This window comes from Colletotrichum truncatum (assembly GCF_014235925.2).
Source record: "Colletotrichum truncatum strain CMES1059 chromosome Unknown Contig_0002, whole genome shotgun sequence".
In the NCBI taxonomy this organism is placed as follows: Eukaryota; Fungi; Ascomycota; class Sordariomycetes; order Glomerellales; family Glomerellaceae; genus Colletotrichum; species Colletotrichum truncatum.
The window spans coordinates 2,218,246-2,244,993 of NW_027222399.1; the positions used below are offsets into that span (position 1 = coordinate 2,218,246).

At 50.5% G+C, this 26,748-nt stretch overlaps 10 protein-coding genes across 10 annotated transcripts; 6 read left to right on the plus strand and 4 right to left on the minus strand.

Annotated features, from left to right (window-relative positions):
• Positions 1 to 2,176: 2,176 nt before the first annotated feature.
• Positions 2,177 to 3,630, plus strand: CTRU02_203547 (DUF250 domain membrane protein; the record flags this gene model as incomplete). Its single annotated transcript, XM_036724174.2, has 5 exons — positions 2,177 to 2,316; positions 2,396 to 2,463; positions 2,518 to 2,741; positions 2,790 to 3,197; positions 3,256 to 3,630. The coding sequence occupies 5 exons, from the start codon at positions 2,177 to 2,179 to the stop codon at positions 3,628 to 3,630; spliced, it is 1,215 nt and encodes a 404-aa protein (XP_036584288.2).
• An 837-nt stretch (positions 3,631 to 4,467) lies between these two features.
• On the minus strand, positions 4,468 to 5,259 carry CTRU02_203548 (60S ribosomal protein eL27; the record flags this gene model as incomplete). Its single annotated transcript, XM_036724175.1, has 3 exons — positions 4,468 to 4,475; positions 4,600 to 4,936; positions 5,197 to 5,259. 3 exons carry the CDS (start codon positions 5,257 to 5,259, stop codon positions 4,468 to 4,470), a joined length of 408 nt encoding a protein of 135 aa, XP_036584289.1.
• Positions 5,260 to 5,646: 387 nt separating this feature from the next.
• CTRU02_203549 (uncharacterized protein) lies at positions 5,647 to 5,823 on the plus strand (the record flags this gene model as incomplete). Its single annotated transcript, XM_036724176.2, has 1 exon — positions 5,647 to 5,823. One exon carries the CDS (start codon positions 5,647 to 5,649, stop codon positions 5,821 to 5,823), a length of 177 nt encoding a protein of 58 aa, XP_036584290.2.
• A 181-nt stretch (positions 5,824 to 6,004) lies between these two features.
• CTRU02_203550 (Tetratricopeptide repeat protein 36-like protein) lies at positions 6,005 to 6,796 on the minus strand (the record flags this gene model as incomplete). Its single annotated transcript, XM_036724177.1, has 1 exon — positions 6,005 to 6,796. One exon carries the CDS (start codon positions 6,794 to 6,796, stop codon positions 6,005 to 6,007), a length of 792 nt encoding a protein of 263 aa, XP_036584291.1.
• Positions 6,797 to 7,140: 344 nt separating this feature from the next.
• On the plus strand, positions 7,141 to 7,665 carry CTRU02_203551 (uncharacterized protein; the record flags this gene model as incomplete). The annotated part of the gene is made up of 1 exon (XM_036724178.1): positions 7,141 to 7,665. One exon carries the CDS (start codon positions 7,141 to 7,143, stop codon positions 7,663 to 7,665), a length of 525 nt encoding a protein of 174 aa, XP_036584292.1.
• Positions 7,666 to 7,836: 171 nt separating this feature from the next.
• CTRU02_203553 (4-hydroxyphenylpyruvate dioxygenase) lies at positions 7,837 to 9,093 on the plus strand (the record flags this gene model as incomplete). Its single annotated transcript, XM_036724180.1, has 1 exon — positions 7,837 to 9,093. One exon carries the CDS (start codon positions 7,837 to 7,839, stop codon positions 9,091 to 9,093), a length of 1,257 nt encoding a protein of 418 aa, XP_036584293.1.
• Positions 9,094 to 9,587: 494 nt separating this feature from the next.
• CTRU02_203552 (tfiih basal transcription factor complex p47 subunit) lies at positions 9,588 to 11,118 on the minus strand (the record flags this gene model as incomplete). Its single annotated transcript, XM_036724179.1, has 2 exons — positions 9,588 to 10,479; positions 10,538 to 11,118. The coding sequence occupies 2 exons, from the start codon at positions 11,116 to 11,118 to the stop codon at positions 9,588 to 9,590; spliced, it is 1,473 nt and encodes a 490-aa protein (XP_036584294.1).
• Positions 11,119 to 12,880: 1,762 nt separating this feature from the next.
• On the minus strand, positions 12,881 to 14,064 carry CTRU02_203554 (chitin synthase export chaperone; the record flags this gene model as incomplete). The annotated part of the gene is made up of 5 exons (XM_036724181.1): positions 12,881 to 13,426; positions 13,501 to 13,594; positions 13,667 to 13,848; positions 13,923 to 13,958; positions 14,035 to 14,064. 5 exons carry the CDS (start codon positions 14,062 to 14,064, stop codon positions 12,881 to 12,883), a joined length of 888 nt encoding a protein of 295 aa, XP_036584295.1.
• Positions 14,065 to 16,343: 2,279 nt separating this feature from the next.
• CTRU02_203555 (uncharacterized protein) lies at positions 16,344 to 16,559 on the plus strand (the record flags this gene model as incomplete). Its single annotated transcript, XM_036724182.1, has 1 exon — positions 16,344 to 16,559. One exon carries the CDS (start codon positions 16,344 to 16,346, stop codon positions 16,557 to 16,559), a length of 216 nt encoding a protein of 71 aa, XP_036584296.1.
• A 3,363-nt stretch (positions 16,560 to 19,922) lies between these two features.
• Positions 19,923 to 26,487, plus strand: CTRU02_203556 (uncharacterized protein; the record flags this gene model as incomplete). The annotated part of the gene is made up of 2 exons (XM_036724183.1): positions 19,923 to 20,020; positions 20,130 to 26,487. 2 exons carry the CDS (start codon positions 19,923 to 19,925, stop codon positions 26,485 to 26,487), a joined length of 6,456 nt encoding a protein of 2,151 aa, XP_036584297.1.
• Between the last annotated feature and the right edge of the window lie 261 nt (positions 26,488 to 26,748).

Here is a 26,748-nt window from a genome sequence, read left to right on the forward strand (position 1 = left end):
ATCTGTACCTATTACGTAGTGCGGAGATACTTGCTAACTTAACACTGAGATAAGGGTCCTACCCTGTCGCGACTCACGGGACGGGAGAGCTGCCCACGATACCACGAGGATACAATGCCTCCCTCAAGGACAAACCTGAAATAAACGGAAGGTGCCTTGCCCTACCACGTACTGCCATGGCTTTGAATAGACGGTTACAAGTAGCAGTTAAGGTAGTTCAACCTCACGCGGCAGCCCCCGGCTTCAAATTGATCTTCTCCCGATACGTTAGGTTCAAGTGTAAGGTTTTATCGAGAAAGGGGAATGGACAGACAAGCATTCATGGGATCTTAGCGGCCCTCTTCGACGAAGAAAACCGTCGGGTCTGTAACTAGTAAAGCAAGCCCCAAGTTCCGATTTGATTGTGGTCCCCCATTGCTCTACGAAGTACACCACTAGGTATCAGTGCCTCTCTTTTTTTCAGAAAAAAACTGCTCCCAAGCTGCAGCAACCTTAAATGGAGTAAAGAGGAAGAAGTACCATGTAAAGCGCCTTGTTTTGAAATAGCTGGTTTGTCTTTACAAATTCTCCGTCGCTCGGTAAGGAGCTATATCCTAAAACGCAATAATATCATCGATGTTCATGTTAACGCACACCTGGAAGAAAATCCACTGATACCTGCTACTCGCCGCTGGAATAGCATGGTCTTGGCCGTGGCCGCGTTCCCAACCATGCCGCTGCTTTCAGTGCCCAGGCGAAACGGAGACCAGACATGGGGTGTGTGCAAGAGACGACCAGGAAAGGCATCTCAAGCCCCTCGTCTCTTTTTTTTCCCTGTCCGTTTGAGGCGTGCTGCTGTCCAGCTTCCGCAGCCGGCATGAGCAACAGCCGCCGTCAGTCCAGCACTGGTGCCAGAGCTAACAGCGTGACAAAATATTAGCTCGATCAAGTAGTGAGCTTGCTTGCTTGGAAAGTACATAGTGTCATTTGACAGATGAGAAGACCTAGTTCATAGGCAAGGTTCATGATTGTAAGTCCGGATATACACCCCAGGAATACTCGTCCTGGCCATGAAATACATTTCGCCTTGGAATTGTCTCCATAGCTGGTATCGGCTGGGGGGGCCTCCTCTGTTCATTCATCAAAATAGTCCATGCAATGCCTCGAGATCGTCAATTCGAAATACAGGTCGGGAAGGTAATCTGTAATAAAGGTACCGACCGTCACTTAGGTGAAGACCTGGTGAAATGCCAAGGACCAGAACGTGGGCGAGCGGGCAGAGCTTGATTTGCGGCCCCTATCCAAGATTGGCAGCACTAATATTAGGCCCATCGGAGCCCCTGAAAGGGTGGCGTACCACAGTGGCCCCTCCAAAGTGGCTCTCGTACCAGATACATGCGGACTGGACTGAGGCAAACTTGTCACCACCCACTAGGTCTTCCTGGTAGTCTCGTGGGCCCACTGCATCAAGTATCTGTGACTGAATATCGCCTGCCAGATCCTGGATTGGGCGGGTTCGATCGCGTCAACGTGAACCTCAATTTCCAGAAACAAGAGCGCAACGCAACAGTAGGGAAGGGGGACTGGAGGGTGAAAAAAACCATTTCGAGGTTTTTTTTTTTTTTTTTTTTTTTTTTAAACTGCCGGCACTTATCTTTACAGCACCACAACCTCGTCGTGACCTTCCACACCCCCCTTTCCACTCTCCTCCTTTTCACTTCCCAAGAGGAAAAGTAACCAGGGAAACACCGCACTTCTCTCATCAATTGACCTCCTCTCAAACTCTGTTCCATACAAGTCGCAATTGTCGACATCTTCTCGATTTTCTTCTTCACTTACTCCCACTTTGACCACAAGTTCGAAGCCAAAGCCGTGCTTAGCCAAGGTTTAGTTGCGGCTCAGGCCAAAAACCCGTGTGTCTGCTACCCATTTACCCCTGGGACCCCCGAACATTGTTAAAGTATTTGTCGCTACCCCACGACACCTTTAACCAGTGCTTGGCCGTCCCGTCCGCTCGCTCGCTCGCTCTCGTCTGGCGCGTCCTATCCTTTTTATTGCATTTTATTTTGCATCTGAGTTGTGTCGAACTTGCTCCTTCGACAACATCAACCACCGTCGTCACCACTCCCTCGCAATCCTTCTTTCCAACACGAACCCACCCCCGTCTCTTTTCCCACGCACCTGCAGTACCGTCACAATGGGCGCCGACGAGAAGACGCGCGTTTCGGGCGAGGTCCCTCGCGGAGAGAACAACGGTTCTATCCTGCCCACCACGAATCCTGACCTCGAGAAGTCTCAACCTCCTAAGGCTTCGATTCATCCTGTATTTTACGTTGTGTAAGGATCCCAGAAATCTTGCAATTCCTTCTTGTCTACTGGCCGCAGCGACAGCTTTGCTGACATTTTCTTCGCCCAGTGTTTGGATTTCACTGTCCTCTTCCGTCATTCTCTTCAACAAATGGATTCTCGACACACTCAAATTCCGTAAGCCGGTCACCGCACGAAACGATACTTTACCTGGATGCTAATGGACATAAGGTTACCCGGTCATTTTGACGACCTACCATTTGACCTTCGCGACTATAATGACCCAGATCCTTGCTCGGTGGACTCACGTTCTTGACGGACGCAAGTCGGTCAAAATGACTGGTCGTGTCTACGTACGGGCTATTGTTCCCATCGGCGCCTTCTTCAGTTTGAGTCTGATCTGCGGTAACTTGACCTACTTGTACCTGTCTGTCGCTTTCATCCAGATGCTCAAGGTAGGAACACCGCCACACTTCAAAATCGTCAAGCACTAACGACCTCAGGCCACCACACCCGTTGCTGTTCTGCTTTCTGGATGGGCTCTTGGTGTTTCCCAACCCAATCTGAAGGTTTTCCTTAATGTCTCTGTAATCGTCGTCGGTGTTATCATTGCTTCGGTTGGAGAGATCAAGTTCGTCTGGATCGGTGTCATCTACCAGATTGGAGGCGTTATCTTCGAGGCCTTGCGCCTGACCATGGTCCAGCGTCTGCTCAGTTCTGCCGACTACAAGATGGACCCCCTCGTGTCTGTCTACTACTTCGCCCCAGTCTGCGCCGTTATGAACCTGGCTGTTGCCCTTGTTTGGGAAATCCCCAAGGTCACTATGGTTGAGGTCCACCACGTGGGCCTTTTTACTTTCTTCCTGAACGGTCTCTGCGCCTTTTTGTTGAACGTCTCTGTCGTTTTCTTAGTAAGTTATGGTCTAAAAATCAGTTGTGGCTCATCAGCATATATTAATTTTATCCCAGATTGGCAAGACCTCTTCCCTGGTTCTGACCCTCTGTGGAGTTCTCAAGGACGTCATGCTGGTCGTTGCTTCTATGATGATCTGGAACACCCAAGTTACCGGCCTCCAATTTTTTGGTTACAGCATCGCTCTCGGTGGCATGGTCTACTACAAGCTTGGCTACGAGCAAATCAAGGGCTACATGGGAGAGGCTGGCCGTCAGTGGGCCGACTTCGGTCAACGCAAGCCAATTTTGCGCAAGCTCAGCATCATTATCCTCTCCGCCTTCGTGCTCTTCACGCTTCTAGGTGGTCTGGCTCCGACATATGCTCCTGAGTACGACCCGCATAACTTGATCAACGAGGTCAACAGCCACTTCGGTAGCAGCAGGGCGTAGGTCAAAGATATTCAGACCCCTGTTTTCTTTGACCTGTCATTTCCTACTTGTAAGCGTAGAGATGTGACGACTCCAGATTCTCTCCGCGACGAAATTACCCTGTTCTGAGTACATATTGCGAACTTCATTTCATCCTCGCGCCTTTTGGCCTCTGTCTTCATTTTAATCCGGAGATCGGACTTTTCGTATGTTTGGGAGTTACACGTGTACAGCTATAGAGCAAAAGCGCAGAGCGCACAAGGGCCTGGGTTGCATGGCTTGCATCAAGAAGTTCTAATCTGATGTACTCTAGAGGGCAGAGATTCATAGACATGTACGTACGCAATGATATACAAAAACTTCAAACATTGGAAACAAGGATCCGAGGCATGATTGTCGACTGCTGTCAGGAAACAATTGGGTGAACCACGTAGTTCTATTTACATCAAACTGCCACCAATCTTTACAAGATCATCCAAAGAGTTATTTGGTGCTGGTCGTATGCTATCATGACCACATAACAAGTTGGATTAGCCCCGGCATGTCACAAGTATCAGGTCACCACTGATACAAGGTCATTTGGAAGTTGATTTAGGCTTGCTTATTCATGTTCATTGATCATGGCCGTCTCCCACAGCCGAGGGCTGAATCGTACCCATCAGTCATCAAAGACCCTTCCATCACTCTCTTCGGTCACAGCAGCTGCATCCATTTTTGAGGTATCACAGGCAAAAGTCTTGATTTCAATGGTTTCTCATTGGGAGCCCTTAAACCGAGGACCTCAGATGCCAATTGATGCTCTTTACAAGCCAGCCCAACTCCCCGACCTGTTGACGATTGCAGAAATGGTTTCCCTTTTTAAAATCCTGTGTCATTCGTTAGCACAAACTTCGTTCGTCCGTACGTGATATGCTTTCCCCATCACTTCTCGCCGTCACGAGTAATTGAAGGACGCAGCAGGTATTCCAGCGGGCGGGGGTTTCCACATACTCAGAGGCGTGAAGAACCACCGGTTCTTGCCGCTCGTGTAACGCTCCTCCAGAACCTTCTTCACCGTCTTCTTGGCGTCCTCACGCTGGGTGACCTCCTTGAAGGTGTCGTTGGAGACGACGCCCTTCAGACCCTCAAGCTCAAGAGTGTAACGAGTAGGCATCAAGTGGTTGTAGTTGACGAGCTTGACGAAGGGCTTGATCTTGTTGCGCTTCTCCTGGCGGGTCTTCGACATGCGGCGGGTGATCTTGGAGGGGTAGCGCTCGATGCCGGCGACGAGGGCGTGGCCGAAGGGGTGAGCCTTGTTGCCAGAGTCGACAGGCTGAATGATGACAACCTGCAGAGAAAAAAACCTTGTCAGTTTCGCTTCACTATGTCGATTTGAACAATCCTTCCAAGCTCAAGAGTCCGTGGGAATTCTAAAGTCAGCGTCGTCGTGGACTGAATTGTGTTTGCGCGTGTTCCTTCTCTTTAATCTTGGTATTGCAATTCATTTCCTTCTTCTTAGACCCAAGACGCGCCGAACGATGTGAATTTCCCACCCCTCTGTCGCCAGGAGAAATTGTGCATTGTTGATAAATAATCGTGGGTTCGTACCTTCTTGCCGGCGTAGCGGCCGTGGGTGATGATGGCGACTCGGCCGACCTTAAGGAACTTCATTTTGACCTGCTGTCGGGGGGCTTTGGGCGTGCTGATGAGAAGTTTCGTCGTCGTGAGGGCCGCTTGCCTAAGAATTTGACGAGAAATTGGAGTTTGTGGGCTGGGTAATTTTTTCGGGGAAGCGACCTAAGCATGTGCGCGGTCACCTGACCATAAATTGTGGGGGTGCATGGCCCTGGATGACAGTGCAAGGTCCATTTTTTGTCTGCTGTGGTGCCTGAGTGTCTACCGTACCCGTTCACAACTGGCTCCACATCTGCTCAGTTACTTCGCTCCATTTCTTGAACATGTGTTAACCCAACTCGCCTCACGTTGACCACATCAGTATTCCTCTCTCCTAAGCAGCTCCTTCTATATAGCAGGACAACAACATTACTATTGCACAACATGGCTCCTCCGCCGGCCTACATCATTTCCAAGGTTGCCGACCCCATATTTGCTCTGGCTATCGGTCTCGGTGCTGCCGCAACGAGGATCAACCGCGAAGAAAAGGAGAAGGGCAGGAGCACACAGGAGACGATGACAGCTGCCAAGAGGTACATCAGCCCCCGTTTTACAGGCTGACAGAATGAATGTTTCTCGTGGTGCTTGAGCTGAACAGTGTGTGTGATATAGACGCCTAGGATTGGCCAGAGCTTCTGCTTAGATTCAAGCTCTTTCAATTGTTGAGCACAAGAACCGACGCAACACTGGGACATCAATTTTGATTGAGCAGGGCTCTATCAGAATACATTGCCTATACATCTTAACCACCATATGAAGGGCCGTACTCCTTCTTCATCGCCTCCCGAACCATTTGCCCGCACAACTTCGCCGTTGGGTTGGTGCTTACGGCCAGGCCTTTAGCTATTTCGTTCCCGTATCTGCCGCCCATTGCAAAGTCGCGCGATGCTGCTTCTTCGAAATCAAGCTTACTCCATTTTACCTCGCGCCTTGTCTCGTCAACATTTATACTGAGGCCAGTCATCGCCTTGGCTGTCATGTGATAGATGGCCGCCCTCTGTGTGTAGGCAAGAGACAGAGTTTTAGCGGCCTGAGGGGACATGGCGGCGAACATTGCTCGAGGTGTTAGAAGTGAGATGGACTTCTCAATATCTTCTAAAGCAACTTTTGATTGCTGGCTCATCACAATCAGGTGAGGTTCGTCGACGAGTCGCTGAGAAGAAGGCGCGCCTGCCAACAGCATCGTGTCTCCATAAAGACGCCTCAACGCCTGCACACGATTGTTCCTCGCGCTAGCATAGTTTGGGTATTCGGATATGAAGTCGCCCAGCTTTGCCAGGAGGGCCGTGTACTCTTGAACCGGTTCAGCCGCAGTCTTTGGCCTCAGCCCTGCCAACTGCAGTTCGAGCTGCTGCATCGATATGACGATCTCTTTTTCCTTCTGAATTACACGTTCGTAGACGGATGTATCGGTGATTTGTGGATCTCGGGGCAACGACGGATCGAGCAAGACGTTTGTGGAAGGGTCGGACTCAGGGTCTTTGATTTTGTCAAGCACATTAAAGTCGTGCCGGCTCAGCATTGAGGAAGTCATACTTGCAGCACCGACGAGAAGGGTGATAGTCAATTCGGGAAAAAATACCAATGTCCTTTCTTGGAGACTGCGGATTTGGAATGGTTGAGGCTACCGCGATATGTAACGGATTTGACGACTGTCTGGTGTAAAGTTCTGAGGACAATTAGCAGCAAACTCAAGTTGCAGGCAACTCTAAGGATTTATCAGACGCCTCAGTATCCGAGCGGATACCACGGGAGAGGCAGTCTGACCATTCCGCACTCCCACGGCTATGCAAGGGTTTCAAAGGAGCCGATAAGAGACGCGGTCATCCAGAGTGGATACCAGCACATTAACGTTCCCCGGGCACATATATCCCTGGAATGACGGAACCAGCGGCTAGGACGGGCATGTTATCAGGCTCTTTGCAACCATTACCTGAGGATGGCGAGTATAGCCTGGAGCATCCGAAGCAAGGTGGGGGCCGTCAAAGCCGCGCCGCGCACATCGCCCGGCCAGCACCGGCTTATCTCGGCTCAGCACGGCGAACTGTCGGCCGGCGGCTTTCCGCGTGCGATTATACTGTCAACATTGCACGGCTTTGCTCAGCCCGCTGCCTGCCTCTCCTTCTACTTTTAGCAATATTATCTGAAATCGAAACGAGTCTAGGATGGTGTCCGCCATGGATATGTGCCAGGTCACTAAAACAGGATCAGAGTGAACCCCGCCCCGTGATTAACCAGTGGCAAGCGTTAGATGCGGCGATTGCAACTGCCAATGCATGGTGCGGAACGCGAGACCACATCTTAATGCGCCTCCAGCCTGTGTGGAAGTCCGTCATTGAGACGGCGTGCTGTTTTAGGTTCATCCATGGTGTGCAGTGTCAGTATTTGTTTGAGTACTTATAGCAAGGACATGTACGCCAAACCATGCCCTTTCGATTCCTCTTGCCCCTTTCCAGCACAGTATCATAAGTTCATTGCAACTCACTTTGATCCCTTTCAACACAGAATCCAACGTATTCTAGGCATTATCCACGCCATTAGGTCCACGATACCCCCAAAAACTTCTGAGTGTCAATGTCCCCTTCTGCCATCACAAACTCTCCGCCACAGAACGCCGCCTACCCGGCATCAACAGATCTCGGCGATGGACTCGCAGTTCAGCACCCACCGCCGAACTTTCGTGGCTATGACCACGTAACATGGTGGGTTGGCAACGCGAAGCAGGCTGCTTCGTACTACAACAATCTCTTTGGATTCAAAACCGTGGCATATAAGGGACTCGAGACAGGCAGTAGGTACATTGCCTCGTACGCCGTCGCCAATAACGACGTCCGCTTTGTCTTTACTTCCCCAGTACGGTCCCATGTCCATCTCCCCGAGGATGAGCCCATCTCTGTTGCGGAACGAGAACTTCTGCACGAGATTCACGCCCATCTCGAGAAGCATGGTGACGCCGTGAAAGACGTTGCTTTCGAGGTGGACAACGTCGAGGGCGTGTACAACAAGGCAATTCAGGAGGGCGCCAAGTCGGTTCAGCCCCCTACTGTGCTCACCGACCCTGAGCATGGCGAGGTGCTGACTGCCGTAATCTGCACTTACGGCGATACCACTCATACCCTCATTTCGAGGAACAGCTACAGCGGACCGTTCTTACCTGGCTTCCGCGCCGCGAAACCCTCGTCAGCCTCCGTCACTCTCCCCGTCGCGCCACTAGCCCGCATAGATCACTGCGTTGGCAACCAGTCCTGGAATGAAATGGTTTCCGCCTGTGCTTTTTACGAGCAATGTCTCTCGTTCCACCGCTTCTGGTCTGTCGACGACTCACAGATCTGCACGGAGTTTTCTGCCCTCAACTCTATCGTCATGTCCTCGGCCAACAACCTCGTCAAGATGCCAATCAACGAGCCCGCTCCAGGCAAGAAGAAGTCGCAAATCGAGGAATATGTTGTCTTCAACTCAGGTCCTGGAGTCCAGCACATCGCTCTTCTAACCCCCGATATCATCACGACTGTGTCAGCGATGCGTGCCCGCGGCGTTGAGTTTATTGCCGTTCCGTCGACATACTATGATACTATGCGCCATCGCCTGAAGACGGAGAAACGTAATTGGGAGCTCAAGGAAGACCTTGCCACCATCGAGTCGCTTAACATCCTTATTGACTACGATGAGCAGGGCTACTTGCTCCAGCTCTTCACCAAGCCGCTCATGGACCGACCCACTGTCTTCATCGAGATCATCCAGCGTAACCACTTCGAGGGTTTTGGCGCGGGCAACTTCAAGAGCCTGTTCGAAGCAATCGAGAGAGAGCAAGCGGAGCGTGGGAACTTGTAATCACGTCACTTCGTGTGCGTGGCTCTGTGGGCAAACAGCATTGTCATTCAGATTGTCCTTCTGATTGTACTCGCAAATTGTACTCGTGAATAAACAACGGGTAATCCAAAATCGCATATCATGAAGAGGAGCGTGTATTGAAGCATGTATCAAGGATTCTGCGGTGAGGGGAGTCACCTTTTATTCTGATATGCATAATATCATAGGTATCTCTGAAATACGTTTCTAAATCGGACACCCCTTGCGCCTGTTTGTTGCTTCCATGTTCACTTTCCCCATGCTACCACACGACCGTCATTTATCCATTATTCGGATCTTTCGATGGAGCAGTGGCCCTGCAAACCCTGTTTCCTAATGTACATGTGTAGTGATGTTTATTTTTGGGCATCTCGCTGTGCTGTCTCTTGCTCCAGTGATATCTCCCCACCCCTGGCCAGACGTAAGCAAATGGAGCCCACCTATGGGTTAGGATAATGCCGCTGTCAACTCCCATGTCATGAATCGACCACCATAGCTGTTCCATTCGTCTGATGCTCATGTGCCCCATTAGTCTCGACAACAACCTCCATCCCCGCCCCACGGATGTCGCTTTGGCAACCCGGGCAGTTATGGATGACCTCATGGGCGTATACATCGCAGTCGATGCAAAAGTGGTTGTTGCATACTGTACAGGCATAGCGCCCGCTTTCGCTCACTCCTTTTAGTTCCGATGGTGCCACAGGAGTAGGTGCAACAGCCGGCGTGGTGGACACACCATTTCTATCCTTTTCCTTGTCCTTTTCCTTCTTTTTGACCGCTTTGGGCGGCTCAGGAAATGCCGTAAGGCAGGAGTAGCAAGCTTTACTCTTGGCAGCATCGGCCCAAGGGACTTCGACCCAGTTGCGTAGTGGAAAAAGATGATGATATGAGCGTGCAAGATGGGTGGACAGAATAAGGGTCAAACTGCAGGCTGGGCATTCGATAGGCAGACGACACACGCGGGTACGGCAACGCGTGCAGAGATAGCCCTCACGGACTGGTTTGTTGTGACACGCACAGAGGGCGGTGGTCTCGCCCTGTGCAAGTGTACGAGAAGGGAACCCCATCATGAGCAAGGAGGCCGTGCTCTGGGCAGCGGTACGGGTAACGGGCGGGGTTGTGGCAGCGAGGAGTAGGTCCCGGAAGTGAGCGTCATTCATGCAGACGCTGTACTGAGCGTCGTCCCCGACATTTGTGCGAGTGCATAACTCGGCGCAGATAGCGACCTGGGCCGCAAGACCAACAACAGAAACACGGATCCGGTCGGTTATGAGAGATGAAATCGTATCGTGAATGTCACCGGGATCCGAGGAGAGCAGAGCGCCGAAAACCACAAGGACTTCTCGTGTGCCATGGGAGGGGGCATGGCTAAACAGAGACAGATTAGCAAGCGGCTAGGATAAGTCAAACATAAGACTGTACCTACAATAGTGCTCCGCGACACATCTCAAGCGCATTCTGTAAGCTTGGATTGCCAGACGGATCTTGACCCTCGAATGACCTCAGCTTCTCGAGGTGGTCGGTAGGGTTGCCGCTCATGTCGCTGATCCTCACTGCTACACCATCGCGCATGCCAATAATTCCCAGCTGAGATATTGGATTTTGCTCGAAGTAGTCCTTGACAAAGTCCGCAGCATATGCCCAGGCAACGCGATAGCGATTCGGCAGCATATCCTTCTCGGTCATGGCGAAGGACATGTCCAGCACCAGGACCAAGTGCCGTATGATGCCTCGCTGTAGCGGTGTGGTATCTCTGAGCAGTCTTCTCCTCTTCTCCGCCTCGAGGCTTGCGCCCACCGCTAAACTGCCATCAGCGCCCTCTGTGACTTCCTCCCAGCTGCGCTTCACATCCTCCCACCGCGCCTTGGAATGACCACTCTTGCCCTTTTTGCCATTTCCACGCGCTTTTCCAGATTTTCCATCGGGACCATTATCTCCTGCTGCTTGATGATCGAGAAGTTCGTCATCGGACATGTCCTCGACATACTCGCCGTCGGAGTCGGCCATAGCGAAGGGTGTTGGTTACGGTTGAAACCCTAGGTCTTTGTACTCCCTTCGTTAGCAGTCTAGGTTGAGAAATCTCAGATCGTGTTCGGTATCAAAATGAGCGAATTTGGAGGTCAATACACCACGGTAGCGGGATCGAACATAGGTTATGGTGATGACGCGGGACAGATTGGACAGACAAGGCTGGATAATAAGATCTCAGCCTCGTAGTTTCAGACCCCAATTAGCTGAAACAGCCAATCAAAATGAGCGTAATGCACCCCCCCCCCCCCCCCCCCCCCCCCCCCCCTTGTCAAGGTCACCCACCCATCAGCATGCACAGAAGCAAGCAGTCAATCTCATGATCATGTTACAAGTCGATTACTGCCAGCTCATACAGTATGTTTTCTCGCTCTTTGACCTCTTTGATGCTTTCTTCTTTAAGCCATGGCAAATGGTTTGGCGTCTTATGCACAGGTCGTATCAGACATAAGCGTGCAAGAATGGTCTAAGCCGTAGCAACCATACGGAAGGAAATAGGGCAGCTTAATTCGACCAAGAGCCTGGCAAGCCTAACCTGCCCCGAGAAAAATCTTCGCCAGATGAAGTGCTTCATAAGTTTTAAAGGAATAAGCGTTTCCTGGTGGTTTTGGTGAAGTGTTCGCTCTGGCCTGTAATACTTCACCAACGCCATCCCGGAGTAGAATGGATCAGTGGAGTGTTTTTTTTTTTCTCTTTGCAACTTGGTTCAGTTGGGTAGGGACTCTAATATAGATATATCCTCATCACTCTTCATGACTCATTCTTTATCACGTATATGGGTGAGGCTGGTACGTAACGGTGCAGAGCCGACAGCTCGCCTTGGGTGGACTATACGATTGGGTATATTTCACGACGGCTGCAGGTGTCACCATCGCATAAGGAAATTTCAATAACCCTCATGTGTGTTTGTTCGTGATATTATCAGGAGCCGCAGTTGAATTCCAAATGATTAGACAAGTCAATTATGTCATTCGACCTTCATGTACATTAGTCGCTTCATCAGGGTATAACTATCTGCTACTACGTAAAGTGTCTGTGTCATGTGCTATACAGTCATCAACGGGTTGGTTGATAATGTATCCTGTCGTTTTATACATCCAAGCTAGATCGACATGAAACCATATCCGCCATGTTATTCTCATCCTACTCATAAACTTCACAGCAAACCGGTCTCCGCCACTTCGCCCCAGTAGCAACGTAAATATGAAGTTGCTACCCTGGCCAGTCTCATACGCCGACTCCGGCGGTGATTGGAGAATGTGAATACAAACAAGCCGCCAAGTGTGTCTCACATCTCAAAATTAAATGTTTGTCGCGTATAATTCGACCTCGTTGGTCGTCCGCAAAGAGCGTCTAGAAAGTGCGCAACCGCGGCCCAGTTCTTCATCCTCCGATGTTTTCGACATAGCGTTAGATACTGGCGCTTTTGTTTCTGCCTGCTGGCTGGTTTGGCGATTGGATGTCTGTCCAGGCCAGAGTAGTTCCCCCAGTGTAGGAGAATTTTCGCCTTTCAGGGTATCAACAAAAGTCGGTGTGCCAAAAGTCATCGTTGTTGAGACTGGTCCGATGCATTAGGAGCGTGCAGGAATCGTAAGCGTCCCAGTTGCTGCAATATCATTAATACTAACTTGTGCCTATTCTTATGGCACAGTCTTGAATGTTCTCGGCTGTCGAAGCGCCGATGCTTCTTCAACAGTGTCGCATCCTCCAAGCTTGACCGGAGGGTTCTCGCGGTCTCACTCTAGGGATATGTGTTTCCGACAGGCATCGGCCAGTCATCTTCGGTAATACTTGACCAGAAAATCCACACCGTCGCGACAGCCAGAAGAGTGAACAGTGTTTGGAACAACGAGCCATCGATCTTACCGGCGGTTCCGTTGCAAATGTGAGGGCTGACGACATAGTTGAAAATCTGGCCAATGGCGAAGAGAACCAAGGCGGCAGCCAAGTAGATCATAGGTCGCATTTCGCCGAGGATTCGGATGACGAGGATAGCTTCTAGCACGAAAAAGGCAACGAGGAAAACAAGCGGCGCTAGCTGATACAAAACGTAGAGGGCAATGTGTCGGTTTGGTGGCTGGTACGACGAATCCCAAAAGTTGGTCCATTGAAAACCGGTATCGAGCGTGATGTAAAGCGTTCCGCCGAAAAGGATGAAGGCAGAGCCGATAATCAGCCCCATGGACAGCGGCGTGCCGTCATCAACAATTTGGTAGCCAACGACGGCGTTCAGCATTAGTATCCAAGTCGTCGCTATAATCATGCCAATGTGAATGCCAGTAAATGCCTAGTAATGTGTTAGTTACACGGCAAGTGAAAAGAAGAAGAAAAAGCAGAAAAAGCAGCAAGGTTGCAACTGACAATCCGAACAGTGTCTTTTAATGGAAACTCTCCAATAGTAAATATTTCGCATAATTGAATGATGCCAAACCCGATGAGAAACAGTTGCATTTCCCTGTGTGTAATAGATTAGCACGATGGAAAAGAGCTGTGCAGATGCAGTCCTCGAGGACTGTGATAAGCTCACCTTCGGCCCACCGCAGCCTTCTTGCGCTCTGATCTGAAGTAGAGGTAGCCGGTTGTGAGGATAGCAATGAAACAAAGTAAGATGGAGCCCAGATTGCCCAGTTTGCGGTCATCGCCGAGAGGGATGCCGGTCAGCTCACAACCTCCCCAGGGCCCCTGTTGGCTGTGACTACTCGAAAGCACCTAAATTATGTCGTGTGAGAATTTGAACTTGACCAAGCTGAGAGGGACAGCACACGACGCGGGTGATTACTTACATTGCAGACTGGCAGTGTGGAATCTCGGCAGAAGTTCTATGGTGTGCAATCAGCATGGAGAACAGCTTTGGGGTGCGTTTGCATGCAAAAGATGTGCTGCGTAACTACTTACAAAGAAGTTGCCGAACTGCGTGGAACCCATTGTTACGGACGTTTGCGATGGAAATCAATGGCTAAATGCCAGTGGGTGTTAAATGTTTACTTTGCAACACCAAAGCCCCCAATTCGTGTCGCGGGGCGAACAATGGCTTTGAGAGCTGAACACAATAGGTTCAAACGGCACTGCTTAGACTAAGGGGTGTCGTGGATTCCGAGCACGAAGCCGCAGCCAGATATCAGGAATAGCTGATAAAATTGTAACCGATGCGACTGCTCTCTTTACTATCGTATACGGAGTAGATGCTTGGAGGACAGCAATCAAGAGTTTGCGTTGTCGAGTGGCTGGTCGAAGGGCTGGTGGTGTTGGTTGTGGATATTCTCTCTCCTTGTTTTGAGGCCTCGTATTAAATTCTTTCTCCCAAATGCGATGCGACAACTCTCCCTCTTTTCGGCAGATTTCATAGGCGCCCGCTTAAAACAGTTTCAAGCCCTCTCCAGGCTATTATTGGAAGGCTTTGCTCGACCAAACGAACGGGTGAAAGCACTCAAAGCGAGCCGTTCGAGTTTGGAAGAATAAAGAGAGCGCGCGTAGTTTTTCGTTTTCAGTGTTGCGACGAAGAAGCAGTGGGTGCAGGTTGCACGTGTAGGCAGGTGCGTGCGGATGCGCAGGCGCAACTGACGGAAAAGGCGCAAAAGAAGTTGGAGGCGACGTAGTGGGCGGTGGGACAATATAAGCCAAGTTGGTAGGGAGTGGAGGCCATTGAGCCACTCAGTGGTCGCACCGCTTCCCTTCAGTAATATCGCCAGGGGTGCTAAGGCAGGAACAGGGGCAGTATCGACTGGCCGTGGGGCCCGCTGCCCTGTCCTGCTGCCAGCATTTTGAGCCAGCATTTGAGCCATCGTACACAGAGAGGAAGAGCGTGATTAAGGTGGGTAGGTCACAATCAATGCGGAAGGATACGTACTGATCGCAAAATAGGCAAGGGTAATCAAACGCATCCCTGCTTGATGACGCTAAACCAATTGGCACTCTCAAACTGCGGCTGCACGCGCCATAATTGGATGATGCAACTTTGAGATGAAGGCTTTCCCGGCCAGCCGCGAACAACTGGTGGGTCCGCCAAAAGTGTATTCTGGCGACCCTCGTCGCCCGCCCTGTGTGTTTTTCATGTTCGCCGACAGCTAGGCAGTAGTCATCCTCTCTACTAGTAAATTCCGAGGACATTTCTTTCCACTCGTTCCTTCTCTTTTCCTCTCTCCAGCCACTCTCATTCTCGGCGCCTTGTGTGCCGAGCGATGGTCAACCAACGACGATTCGCATTCGGCTCAGCAGTGGATCCTTGACACAATCAAGGTCCCGAGAATATAATGCTCGTCCGAAGTTGTAGTTTGGGAGGGGAAGCGCATACATCGTAACTATTAGGCCTCGGAGTTATTCACTAGTGAATGCGATCTTCTACTACATACTACTGGTTGTCGTCACGATAAAAACCACCCATCCCCTTCCTTAACCCTTGGCTCGGACTGGCATCCGTCAGCCTTGGGATGCCGCAAAATACATCATACTACCGGTATGAAGACCGAGCCGATTCACACCAGGCTCATCGGTGGGCAAAGACAGGACAAAGCGCATCCATAACTAGGTTAAGACACGATGTAGCTTCATACGTTGCGTTGCATTGAGCTTGCAGTGATGTGATGGGCCGGGCCAATGTAGGCAGCATGTTGGTAATTTGGCATTTATTATGCAGGATGGGCTCGAAGACCAATGGCAGTGCTACTAGTGAGTAATTTGACACTGACATTGGACCGGTGCACACACCAAGAGCCAGCCACCAGCCACCCACATCCGCCACCACGTTCTTGAAACTGGTATTCTCCCACTCCCTTCCTCCCTACTTTACTCCCTCCGCATTTGTTGAACGCCGATAGAATGTGGCCGCTTCTTGCCATCTGGTACCTCGGTTCTGGAAATTGGCTTCCACTGTTTAGCTTCGCTGCCACTGTCCTTGTGCTCACCTCTCTCTTACCTTTCTTTCTACTCTCTTGGTGGGGACTGAAGACATCAAGCCTCCGACCTTGCACGCGATCCGTGCAGCAAATAGGTGCAATCTACCGTTATAACACACTACGTAGAAGCAGAATCTTCAAGTGGGTATGCATTGGCCGATTCCCCGTCTGTTCCATGCATGTAGCACCCCGGAGCCCGTGCTTTGCGACATCGTCACGTCCTTGACAAGCCATTTCTGAATCTACAACGGGTGACAGGCTGCGATTGCTAGATTCACATCAGAAATTCCTGGACTATCGCCGCACTGTATTATGTGTTTGATCGTATTGCTTGCTCAAACTACCCGTTCCGAACAGAATACTCCTCACGAACAAGGCACATGGGAACGTAAATCCAGAAAGCAAACAGCACTACTAGGATTCCCTCTGCACCCCCCTTGTGACACCACTGGCAATACCGATTTCAAGAAACAATCGCCTGGGTCATCCCTCCAAATGTCTGCCGACCGCCCAAACACTTCCTTGTGATGCATTGCTGCGATAGGGCATGCCGTTTGGCGCTAGAAGATCGCCTCTGCGAATGCAGGGAGCAACGACGAGCACGATAGGAGGAGTGCAAGCCGTTTCGATAATGTGACACTTCAAATCATTTAACTTATTGCACAAAAACTGGTACTACGGAGACAGGAACAGTCAATTGCAACGCGTCGCGAAAGAATCCGAACAGGTATGGATGCCACCTTTACACCTATGCAGAACGGTCCTCACACAGAACACTAGCACGGAACCAAGCCGGGACAGGAAAGCCGCTAGCCTTGCTCTCGCCCCAGCCCCCCATTCTCACGCGTGACGTCCTGCAAGCTCAGTCGGTCAACCTTTGCTTATTTTCATCGCCTCTACTATGTAACCTGGAGAACCCAGGTTGCCCGTCAACCAACCTTGCAAGAGGGCCGTTTTTACACCGATTGTTTACAGGCAATGGAGGTCATCAGCGATGTGGCCACCGCCCACTGTTAATCGGTGAGGAAATGCCACGAGGACCACCCTGCCATCACCGTAGCCTCAAATCTATTCGCTGTCAACCGGTTAACGACTTTGTCGGGAAAACAGGGATGGCCCCATGGCCTTGGCAACATTAATGGAGCCTTCTCGTCGCTCCCACTGGTCAAGGAGTCAAGGCATGCCGCGAGCCTTCGCTGCAACCACCATTTGCCTATCGTCACCGCTACCAACCCAGCCGGCTGGCTAGCATCTGCTGTTCGGGTACCTAGGTGAAAAGGCTCTGTGAGAAAGGTATTGGCTGAGCCAGTGTACCAATAACTCAGTCCAACCCATTTAGATGAGCACGTATCAGGGCACATAGAAGAACAGACTGTGCAACTGCGACGGAAGCAGGTCTGCCTGCCCTGATGCCTTGTCTCTTAATGCCGCCTGTTGATGGCAAGGGTCCTTCCTGGTGTCCGATGGAGTCTGACGTTTTCTATACGGGCAGCATGATGAATCCTCGCCACCCCTCACCCAGGTCCGACACCTCCAGAGGCCATAGTCCTACGATATGCCTGAAAGAAGTTTTATCATCCTTTCTCCCCCCTTGACAACAAGAAAAGCAGACCATCAACACCAATGCAGCCTAACTTCAATGGCGGACGGTTTGAACTCGAGCAAGTCTCTGTTAATAACCCCGGTTGCCACTTTCTGTCTAGATTTAACACCATCAAGGTACCATTAAGCTATCTGGTCAACACGCTTTGATACTCTAGTTATTCTTAAAACCCTGTTCTAGAACGTTGCGTCAGAGGGCACCAAGTAGTAGCATTTTCCGGCCACGAGCCCTCACATACTTGGTATACTACTTACCTAATTTTGCTTCCAAGCTATGGCACGGCTTGTTTGTTTGTCAGCAATCACTGCAGATGTATTCGACGTAGGGGCACTTTGCCATCAGAAACCAATATGCGGCTCGCGGTACTTTGCTCCTGTATTTTTTTTATTTTCGAAGCGGAGAGACGTGTGTGCCATATGAGTTGGTTTGTCGAGTACGCACCACTAGGACTATCCAAGAAAGGTTGAAGTGAATCAACTTGAGCTGACATTGGGAACTACTAACTCCGCTCTTCCAAGATGCTTCCGCGAATCTCAGATTGTAAAAATTGCAAGATGCTCAACCCTTTCTATTTTTTTTATACATTTACTTTTTCTACATTTCTGAGATCGATGACCTTTCCGCCGCAAATTAGCCCCCGCAATCGTGGGGTCTGGCATCCGAAAATAGAGTCGCGAGATCCCTCGCGACGATCATCAGCTAGCCTGAATCGAGTGGGTTAGACTATTAGACAATCTGAGCTACCAAGGAGTGAGAACGTAATTATTCCCTTGCTGGGTTGTATTACCGATTCTGTTGTTCCTCGGCGGCTTGCAAGTCACATTCATAATAATTGAAACTCCCAGAAGATGTTGGTATGCTTGCAGTCCTGGCCCTTGCAAGCCTTACGAGTTACTTCAATGGGCAAAATGAGACAACCCATACGCATTAGACAAAACTGACAGATTATGTACCTTTTATTTTGAATGTAAATCGAGCGTGGTTGTCCATTGATAGCTGCTTTCCCGTCTGACATTGTCCGATAGAGTCTGAATAAGTTAGGCATGCTGCTAGAGATGCGCGGAGGACCTCGTGAGAATCACGACTAGCCCTGTCACTTGGTTCTCTGCAGCACGAATAGGTCCTTTCCTCGCCGTGCTTGGCTTTTCTATGCCTAAATTCTCCCAAAATCAATCTCTATTGGGTTCCAACAAGCGGGTTTTTCAAGTCTGTAGTTTCGTTATCCGAGGCCCTCTCTGATATATGTCTACCTGAACTCAGCCAAGCGTTCAAGTAAGGGTTAAAAATGGTGCGGGATACCATCAGGTTCCTTCTGTCTCAGTCCTAATGCCAAATTCAATACTTAGACAATGCTGTCAGCGAAAGCAACTTACTCAACCGCCCAAAGTTGTCGTGGGGGCTTATCATTGTGGTTGCAACATTGTTTTTCGAGGCCCAGCTCAGAAAGGTCTTGAACAAATCAAGTGCTTTGGCACGATTGGGCATGCACGTCTTTTCTGTTGTATAGTCGTGCTTCCGCTACAGGATACCAATGAAGCGTCCCTCTGTAATGTAGACTACTGAAACTTAACGTGGCATGATCGCGACACTCGTCGTTTCTTTCTTACACGTACGCCTTGGGCTGTTTGCCTTTGTATTATCGAACCTTTCCGAGTTTGGCATCTTGTATACAGGCATCTTACTAGCGGCCCCCGCCTCACTGCAGGCAGAGCGGGTGCCTGACCAACGGAGCCCAAAAGCACAACCAGTGTGGCAGGGGCAGCTGTGGCTCGTTGCCCCGCAACCGGTCAAAATAAACGCCTCAACGGCACTGCGCGTCCTGGTTGGGAGGTATCACCGCCGACGCATCACACCGCAACGGACCAACACACTTCGCAATCCCTAACAACTATCGGGACCGCTCATAAGAAGGGACCCATATCAACAACGGTCACCACCGACCCGAACCAAGCCCACGGCCTAACCTACTTGACATTGCTCTGCTTTTGCATCCCTCTTCTGCGCCTCGTTGTGCTACTTTATTCCCCCTCTCGATCACCAGCTTGCTCCATCCTTGGAGGACACCTCAAATTATTGTATGCTTTGGTTGTAAGACGAGTTGTCACAAGCGTATTACTCGCTCGGTCATTAATTAGGATCAGAAACACCGTCAAGGTTTTTATTTGCGTTTACCACATTGGCTTCGACTTCTCCGCTACGACATTCCACGACTTTACGACTAAACGATTCTCTCTTTCGCTACTCAGCCACGACAGAATTCCAGAAAACAGTCGTCTAATTCGAGAACAATGGCACCCGTGGAGCGTGAAGCTCCGAGAGACGGGGATCGTCCTCTGAGACACCAACATTCAATGTCCTCCGATCAGGGGAGAGCGTTGGTGCCTATGTAAGTAATCAAAATACAGCCTTCCAACACAACAACCAATAGCTTTCTCCATCCTCTTCCGACATGAATTGGCCATGTCTGTTATCTGGCGTCGACTAATGAAGAATAGGTGGGATAGCTCAGATCCTGATAGAGCGCCGCCGCCCCTACCTTTAAACCCACAGTCGCCCAGCGTTGGCACCTCTAGAAAAGGAACATCGAGCGCCATCCAGTCTGCCCATGCCGCTCTCACAGAGAGAGCGAGAGAGAGCGCAATGCTTCCGGCACCGCTCACCAAGAGGAACACCGATATGTCGCCTGACCGTTCGCTTATCAGAGGCTCTCAGCACAAACGGATGCAGTCCCTCCAGCCAGGAACTGTCAGAGACCTCAGTTTACTCCTAGAAGGTGGCCAGCAGTCAAACCCCCCATCCCCAACCAAGTCGCCAGAGCGATCTACTCGACCCTCAACCCCGGCGTCGAAAAGGCGAGATAGCTTCTCAGATACTAAATCCTCCGAAAAGGAGGCCACAACTCCGTCGTCAGCTCCGAGTCTGACACCAATCGTCCGTCCGACTGTTAGGAGGCAACAACAGAGCATTTTAGGCGAAAATACGCCACCCCAGTCTGCGACGATGCTTGCTATTCAAAACATGCCACTCCAGGGGCCAAAAGAACAGGAAAACACACCCTCCAATGGTGGTAATGGCTCAACTGCCCTCATGAAAGCACCTCAGTCAGTTGAAGCCCTTTCTGGACAGCTTCTTAGCCTCACCAGCATTGCAACTGCTCTTCAAAAGGACATGGCTCAACTGAGCCGTAGAAGTCGGGACAACGCTACGGACTTGTTGAGCCTAAAAGAAGCTACTAAAGCGAGAGATGAGGATATTCGCAAGAGTTTGAGAGAGCTCATCAACAATGCCCACGACTCAACCGTAAGGCCGTCTTCCCGCGATCATTTCACCAGCAGTCTTTTCCTCGACACGAAGTCTCAGCATACCTCCCCGCCTCCTCCCAAAGCTGCTCGCCCCTTTTCATTGCCCAGAATCCCGTCCCCTAATAGCTTCGCTGCATCAATTGACAGAGACTCGCTGAGTACTCCATCCCTCTGCAACTCGGAATCTCCTGCCACGATAGCCATACTGGACAAGATTATCAGAGACATGGGCACAAAGGAGGGGCATGATCTGCTGCTGGCCCGTCTGACTGATGTGGCTGAAAAGCTTGCCGGTGTTGCTCCAGCTTCCAAAGTGGATGAACTCATACAGTTAGTCAAAGACAGATCAGACAACAATGTTGCCGTATCTCAAGGCAACAACGGAAATGGGAGCGGTAATGAGAACCGACCCCGTATGGCTGGGTTTGACGACTACGAAAACAGCAGCGTTTTCGACTTCGACCCTGGCTACGCCAGCCAATTGACTCATAGATCAGAGAGGGCGGCATGCAATGAGCCGGATTCAAGATCTGCCACAATGCCGACCAACGCCTCTGGCCTCGTTAGTGACGAGCTTCTCAAGATCATTCGTTCCGTGAAGGACAGCGTCGCTCAAGGCGGTGGCCTCACTGCTGAAGTCAAGGCTCTAGTGAGAGAGCTACGCGGGGAAGTGTTGGGAATGGGACGTGAGATCGGCAGGAAGTTGGACGAGGTCAACACGCAGATTGTGCCGTCAGAATCTTCAGAAACAAACGATCAAATGTCGAGGATCATCCACGAGGGCCTTGACCAAATGAAAGAGCAGATGGATGAGGTGCTTCGAGAACATCGAAGACAGTCAACAAACTCCGTGTCTTCGAGAGCCAGCGTGGTGGACTACCAAGAGATCTATAACGCCATGAGAGCCGCTCTCCGAGACTCACAGGCCTCGCAGGCCAAGGCTCCTGAGCTGAGTCGCGAAGATGTAATCGATGCCATCAAAGATGCCTGGGAAAATTATAAGCCCGAAGTTGAGCACCAGGACCTTGGTCTTGGACAGGAGGAGATCTTGGAGTATCTCAAGGAGGGCCTGCAGGAATACGTCAAGCAAGACCCACATCCCGTTGGAGCTTCCAGGGAGGAGGTATTTCAAGCAGTGGTTGAAGGCCTGAAGCATTTTGTGCCACCGCGTGTAGATACACCAGCCAGCCTCTCCAGAGATGAGATACTTGACGCAGTCCGGGAGTGCTTGGAAGAATTCGAATTTCCGGTAGCCCCCTCGGCTTTCAATTCGGAACTCACCCGGGAAGATATGCTCCATGCTGTCAAAGAGGGCCTGGGTGAGTATGAGCTACCGACCGCGGGTTCTCTCGTCCCTCATCAAATCAAGAATGATGAGATTGTTGCCAGGCTGCAGGAAATAACGGACTATATGCGGAGTGAGTTCCGAACGGCATCAGAGGTGGCAAAGCAAAGTATTGCAACCAGTAGCCGCAACTCGGAACAGCTTCTGGGAATGACTAAGGACGGTCTCGATAAGTTACGGAACGATATGCAGGAATACATGAGCCATCTCAGTACTAATGCTTCTGGTAATGATGAAATCACCCAGACACTGCTTGGTACTTTGGATACCTTCAGAGACGACATGACTTTATTAGTCGATCGCGTTTCAAGCGACTCAAGATCAACCATTGAGAATCATTTCGAGTCTTTGCGCGACACCGTCAACTCATCCATGGTACCGGTAACCCCCCAAATTAACCAAAAGGAAATTATCGAAGCTGTGCGGGATGGTGTCGACAGCGTGCGTGCAGAGTTGCGTCGTCCCTTTGCTGGGGTCACAGAAATTCTCGATGCCCTTCATGATGGGTTGGCGGATCTGCGCATAAGTATAGACAAGGTCAGCAACCGCCCTACAGATCTAACTGCAAACGACGAGATTCTTGACGCATTAAGATCTGGGCTTGACAGTGTTCGCTCAGATATCGATGGACTCCGAGAGCAGCATGGTCAGAATGACAGGGCTTTGACGACGATGAATGATGGCGCTGTTGTACCGGCAGATGCACTGAAACAGGACGATATCAAGAACCTTGAAGTACTCATCACTCAGCTTCGCATCAAGATTGAGGCGATAGAGCCGAGCAGTCTTGAATCAGCCTCCAAGGAAGATCTCATGCGCATGGAGGGCTTGCTTCACTCTCTGCAGGAATCCGCCTCCAAGGACGATATGCTACGCCTTGAGGACATGCTCCGACTTGTTCAGGAGTCGGTGTCCAAGGACGACTCATCCCGAATTGAAGAAGTCTTACTTAGCACTCAGGATTCTGTATCCAAGGAAGACCTGGCACGACTCGAGGAGGCGCTCCACGATATTCAAGAGACTGTTAAGCCCAAAGGCAGCGGGACAAGCAATCCGGCCAGCAATGAAGCTGCTTCAAAAGAGGATGTCCAAGCTATCGAAACTATACTCCGCAATACCAAGGGCCGGTTAGATGACCTTATCGACAGCGAACAGGCAGTACGCAAAGAGCACCTGGACAGTCTTGAGAACATTATCCTAGAGACTAGAGAGACTATCAATCTCATCACCACCCAGATGGACAGTCTTTCACGAAAGGACGATGTTACGACTGTCGAGTCGCTGGTCACACAGGTCGCTGCGGGCTTCGAAGAAATGAAGGAAAATGCTGCGAAACAGCTAGAAGATCCCGAACGCGTGACTAAGACCGATGTCGACGCTGTCGAGGCTGTTTGTTTGGATATCAAGAATGTGTTTGATCAGATGCTTAAAACAGACCTGGCAACGCTTGCGACCAAGGAGGATCTGAAAAGGACGGAAACAGCGCTCGAGGAACTCAGGGCACCGGTGGAGGGCCTCAAGGCTCCTCTAGACGAGCTCAAGACTCCGCTTCAGGAGTTGAAGTCGCCCTTAGAGGAACTCAAGGCACAGCTTGATGCTTTGAACGAGTCTCACGCCAAGGGAAGCGAAGAACGTCAAGCTGAAATTGTTGGTGTTAGTGAGAGGATTTCCGAAGTCAAGACGTTTCTGGAGGAATTTCAAGGTCTGTTCAAGAGCAGGCTTGGAGATGGAGTTACTGGTATTGAAACTCTTGCCAAACTCCTCGAAGGCGTTTCAACCACGGTGGAGCGCAACTCGTCAATAGGCCAGGAGCTGAAAGATCTCACTGACACGATGAAGATGGAATTCGAAGAATCCAAGGCTGGTGTAGTTGGCGCCAAGCTAGAGTCGGATGAGAAGTTCCAGCAGACTACCGAAGCTCTGAGTGCCAAGATCGACGAAAAGGTAACAGAACTCATGGTCAAGTACGACGAATTCCAAGTTGCCCTCGAGGATCGCACGAGGACGGGAGAGGCTCGAGACGCCGATACTGCAGCAGCTGTGCTGGGTACCAAGGCAGTCGCGGAGGATCTCAAGTCGCTCGTCGACACATTAGGGTCAGCTGTTACCGATTCGATGGAGAAGATGGAGGAAGCGTCCAAGACCGTTTTTAACAAGGTGGAGGACCTCATGAGTCGCTCGGAGGAAAACCACACAGAAGGAAAAGCTGAGCACCAGCAAACCCGCGATCACTTGAAGCAAGCTCTTGAAGCCGTCGAAGGCCTGCAGGGACATGTAGGCGAGGTCCAACCACAGATTCTCGAGGCTGTCAAGAATATCTCCCTCATTGTCGGTCAACATTATGACTATGCCAAGGCGTCAACAACAGATATCCAGCAACTTATTGAGGAAGCCAAACCACCCGAGCATGCGCTCCTACCACCGCCTGAAAAGTACTACGACGACACAGTGTTGCTTGAAAAGCTTGACAAGCTGACCGAATATGCTATGATTCCTGTCGAAAAATATGACGATGCACCAGTCCAGGAGAAACTAGACAAAATTGTCGAACATGCATTGGTACCTATCGAAAAATACGACGACACAATCACTCAAGAGAAACTCGACAGGCTCGTCGAACACGTATTGATGCCTGTTGAGAAGTATGATGATGCGGCTGTTCAAGAGAAACTCGATAAGCTCGTTGAACACTCACTTGTGCCTATTGAGAAATACGACGACGCAGCTGTTCAGGAAAAGCTGGATAAACTTGATACGCACTTACACGAGAAGCTTGACAGACTCGTTGAGCATGCCCTGCTGCCTGTGGAGAAGTACGACGATGCAGTTGTCCAAGAGAAGCTCGACAAGCTTGTGGAGCACTCGCTCGTACCTATCGAAAAATACGATGACAAGCCGGTAAACGAGAAGCTTGACAGGCTTGTTGAGCATGCCCTGTTGCCAGTGGAGAAGTACGACGATGCAGTTGTCCAAGAGAAGCTTGACAGGCTTGTTGAGCATGCCTTGCTGCCAGTGGAGAAGTACGACGATGCAGTTGTCCAAGAGAAGCTTGACAGACTTGTTGAGCATGCCCTATTACCCGTTGAAAAGTACGACGATACAATGGTTCATGAGAAACTAGACGGACTAGTCAATCATAGCCATGCAGCTGAAAAGGCGTTTTCCCAACTCGATACCCTGGAAAAGGTCCACCAACAGGTCATTCAAACAGCTGCGGATATATCACTCTTCCTCGCCAATCAAACCAAGAGAATTACGGATGAGGATAACGAGAAAGAGAAAATGTTACAGGAGACGATTCTTGCCTTGGAACGCAAGCTAGTTCTTAAGGAGCAAATCGAGGCAAATCTTCTTGATCTGAAGCAAGAGGAAGAGCGGCTAAAGGCGTCTGTGCTTGGACTCAGGACGGAGCATGAAAGTCTTTTCCGACAGAAGACAAGATTGACGGGTGATGTATCATCTTTAGAAACAGCGTTGCATTTGCGCCGAGAAGAGCTTCACGACATGGAAATTCGCGCTGAAGGGTTGGAGCGTCGCATCCTAGAGGGTGTTATGGACCATTCCCGAGTCCTCCTTATGTCAAAAGCAACCAGGGGACGTGACGCTATGAGCCGGAAACGCGTCCAGACCAAGAAGCCCGGCGGGGAATCAGGAGCTCCTGAGAAGACCTCGCCTACCGTCAGCTTGGCTCTGTCTGCCAAACGTAATTTGAAGCCGCCAACCCAGACGGGTGCAGCTCGTCGCATCTTGTCGCTCAGCCAAATTACAAACAATGTGCCCACAGGTGGTGTTCAGCGTAGCCAGAGCGTGAGAACTGCTGGCGCTGGCGGAAAAGGCATGCGGAAATCAAGCTGGGCAGGCAGTTTTGCCAAAGGCTATGGAGATTTGGACAAGGAGAACATGACCCTGAAAGAGAGCGAGGAAGAGAATATGGCAAATATCCCATTATCTGAAGATGCTGTTATTGAGGCAGAATCTCGGATAAGTGGCGATGATGCGAGCGACGCCGAAACCTTACGACGAAGCAGCCGTGGCACGACGGTTATTACGGAAAGTACAGACAACTATACCGGCGACGGCGATTACTCGGATTACTATGATGACATCCAAAGCGACCTGCAGAGCGATTGGACAGAAAGCGTTGTGAGTTCAACGCTTAGCCAGGAGACATTGGGAAATGAGGTTGTCGTGTACGGAGAGCACTAAAGGCACAGTTCAGAGTTGATGGAAAACGTTTCATACTAATTATTGGGCGGTTGTTGAGAAACTGTTAAGCATGTCTATTCCGGTTTTGATGTTTCTGGTAGATTGTATCAAAAGCAAAGCTTGGTCAAGTGCTTTTTTATTTGCTTGTACTAGGCGTGGTACGATGACTGGTCCTGGTAATCGATTGCGGTTGTCAGTAGCGTCGTTGTTAGGTTGATAGAATGATAAGAATAGCACCCAGAGTCGCTACATGGCATTGCA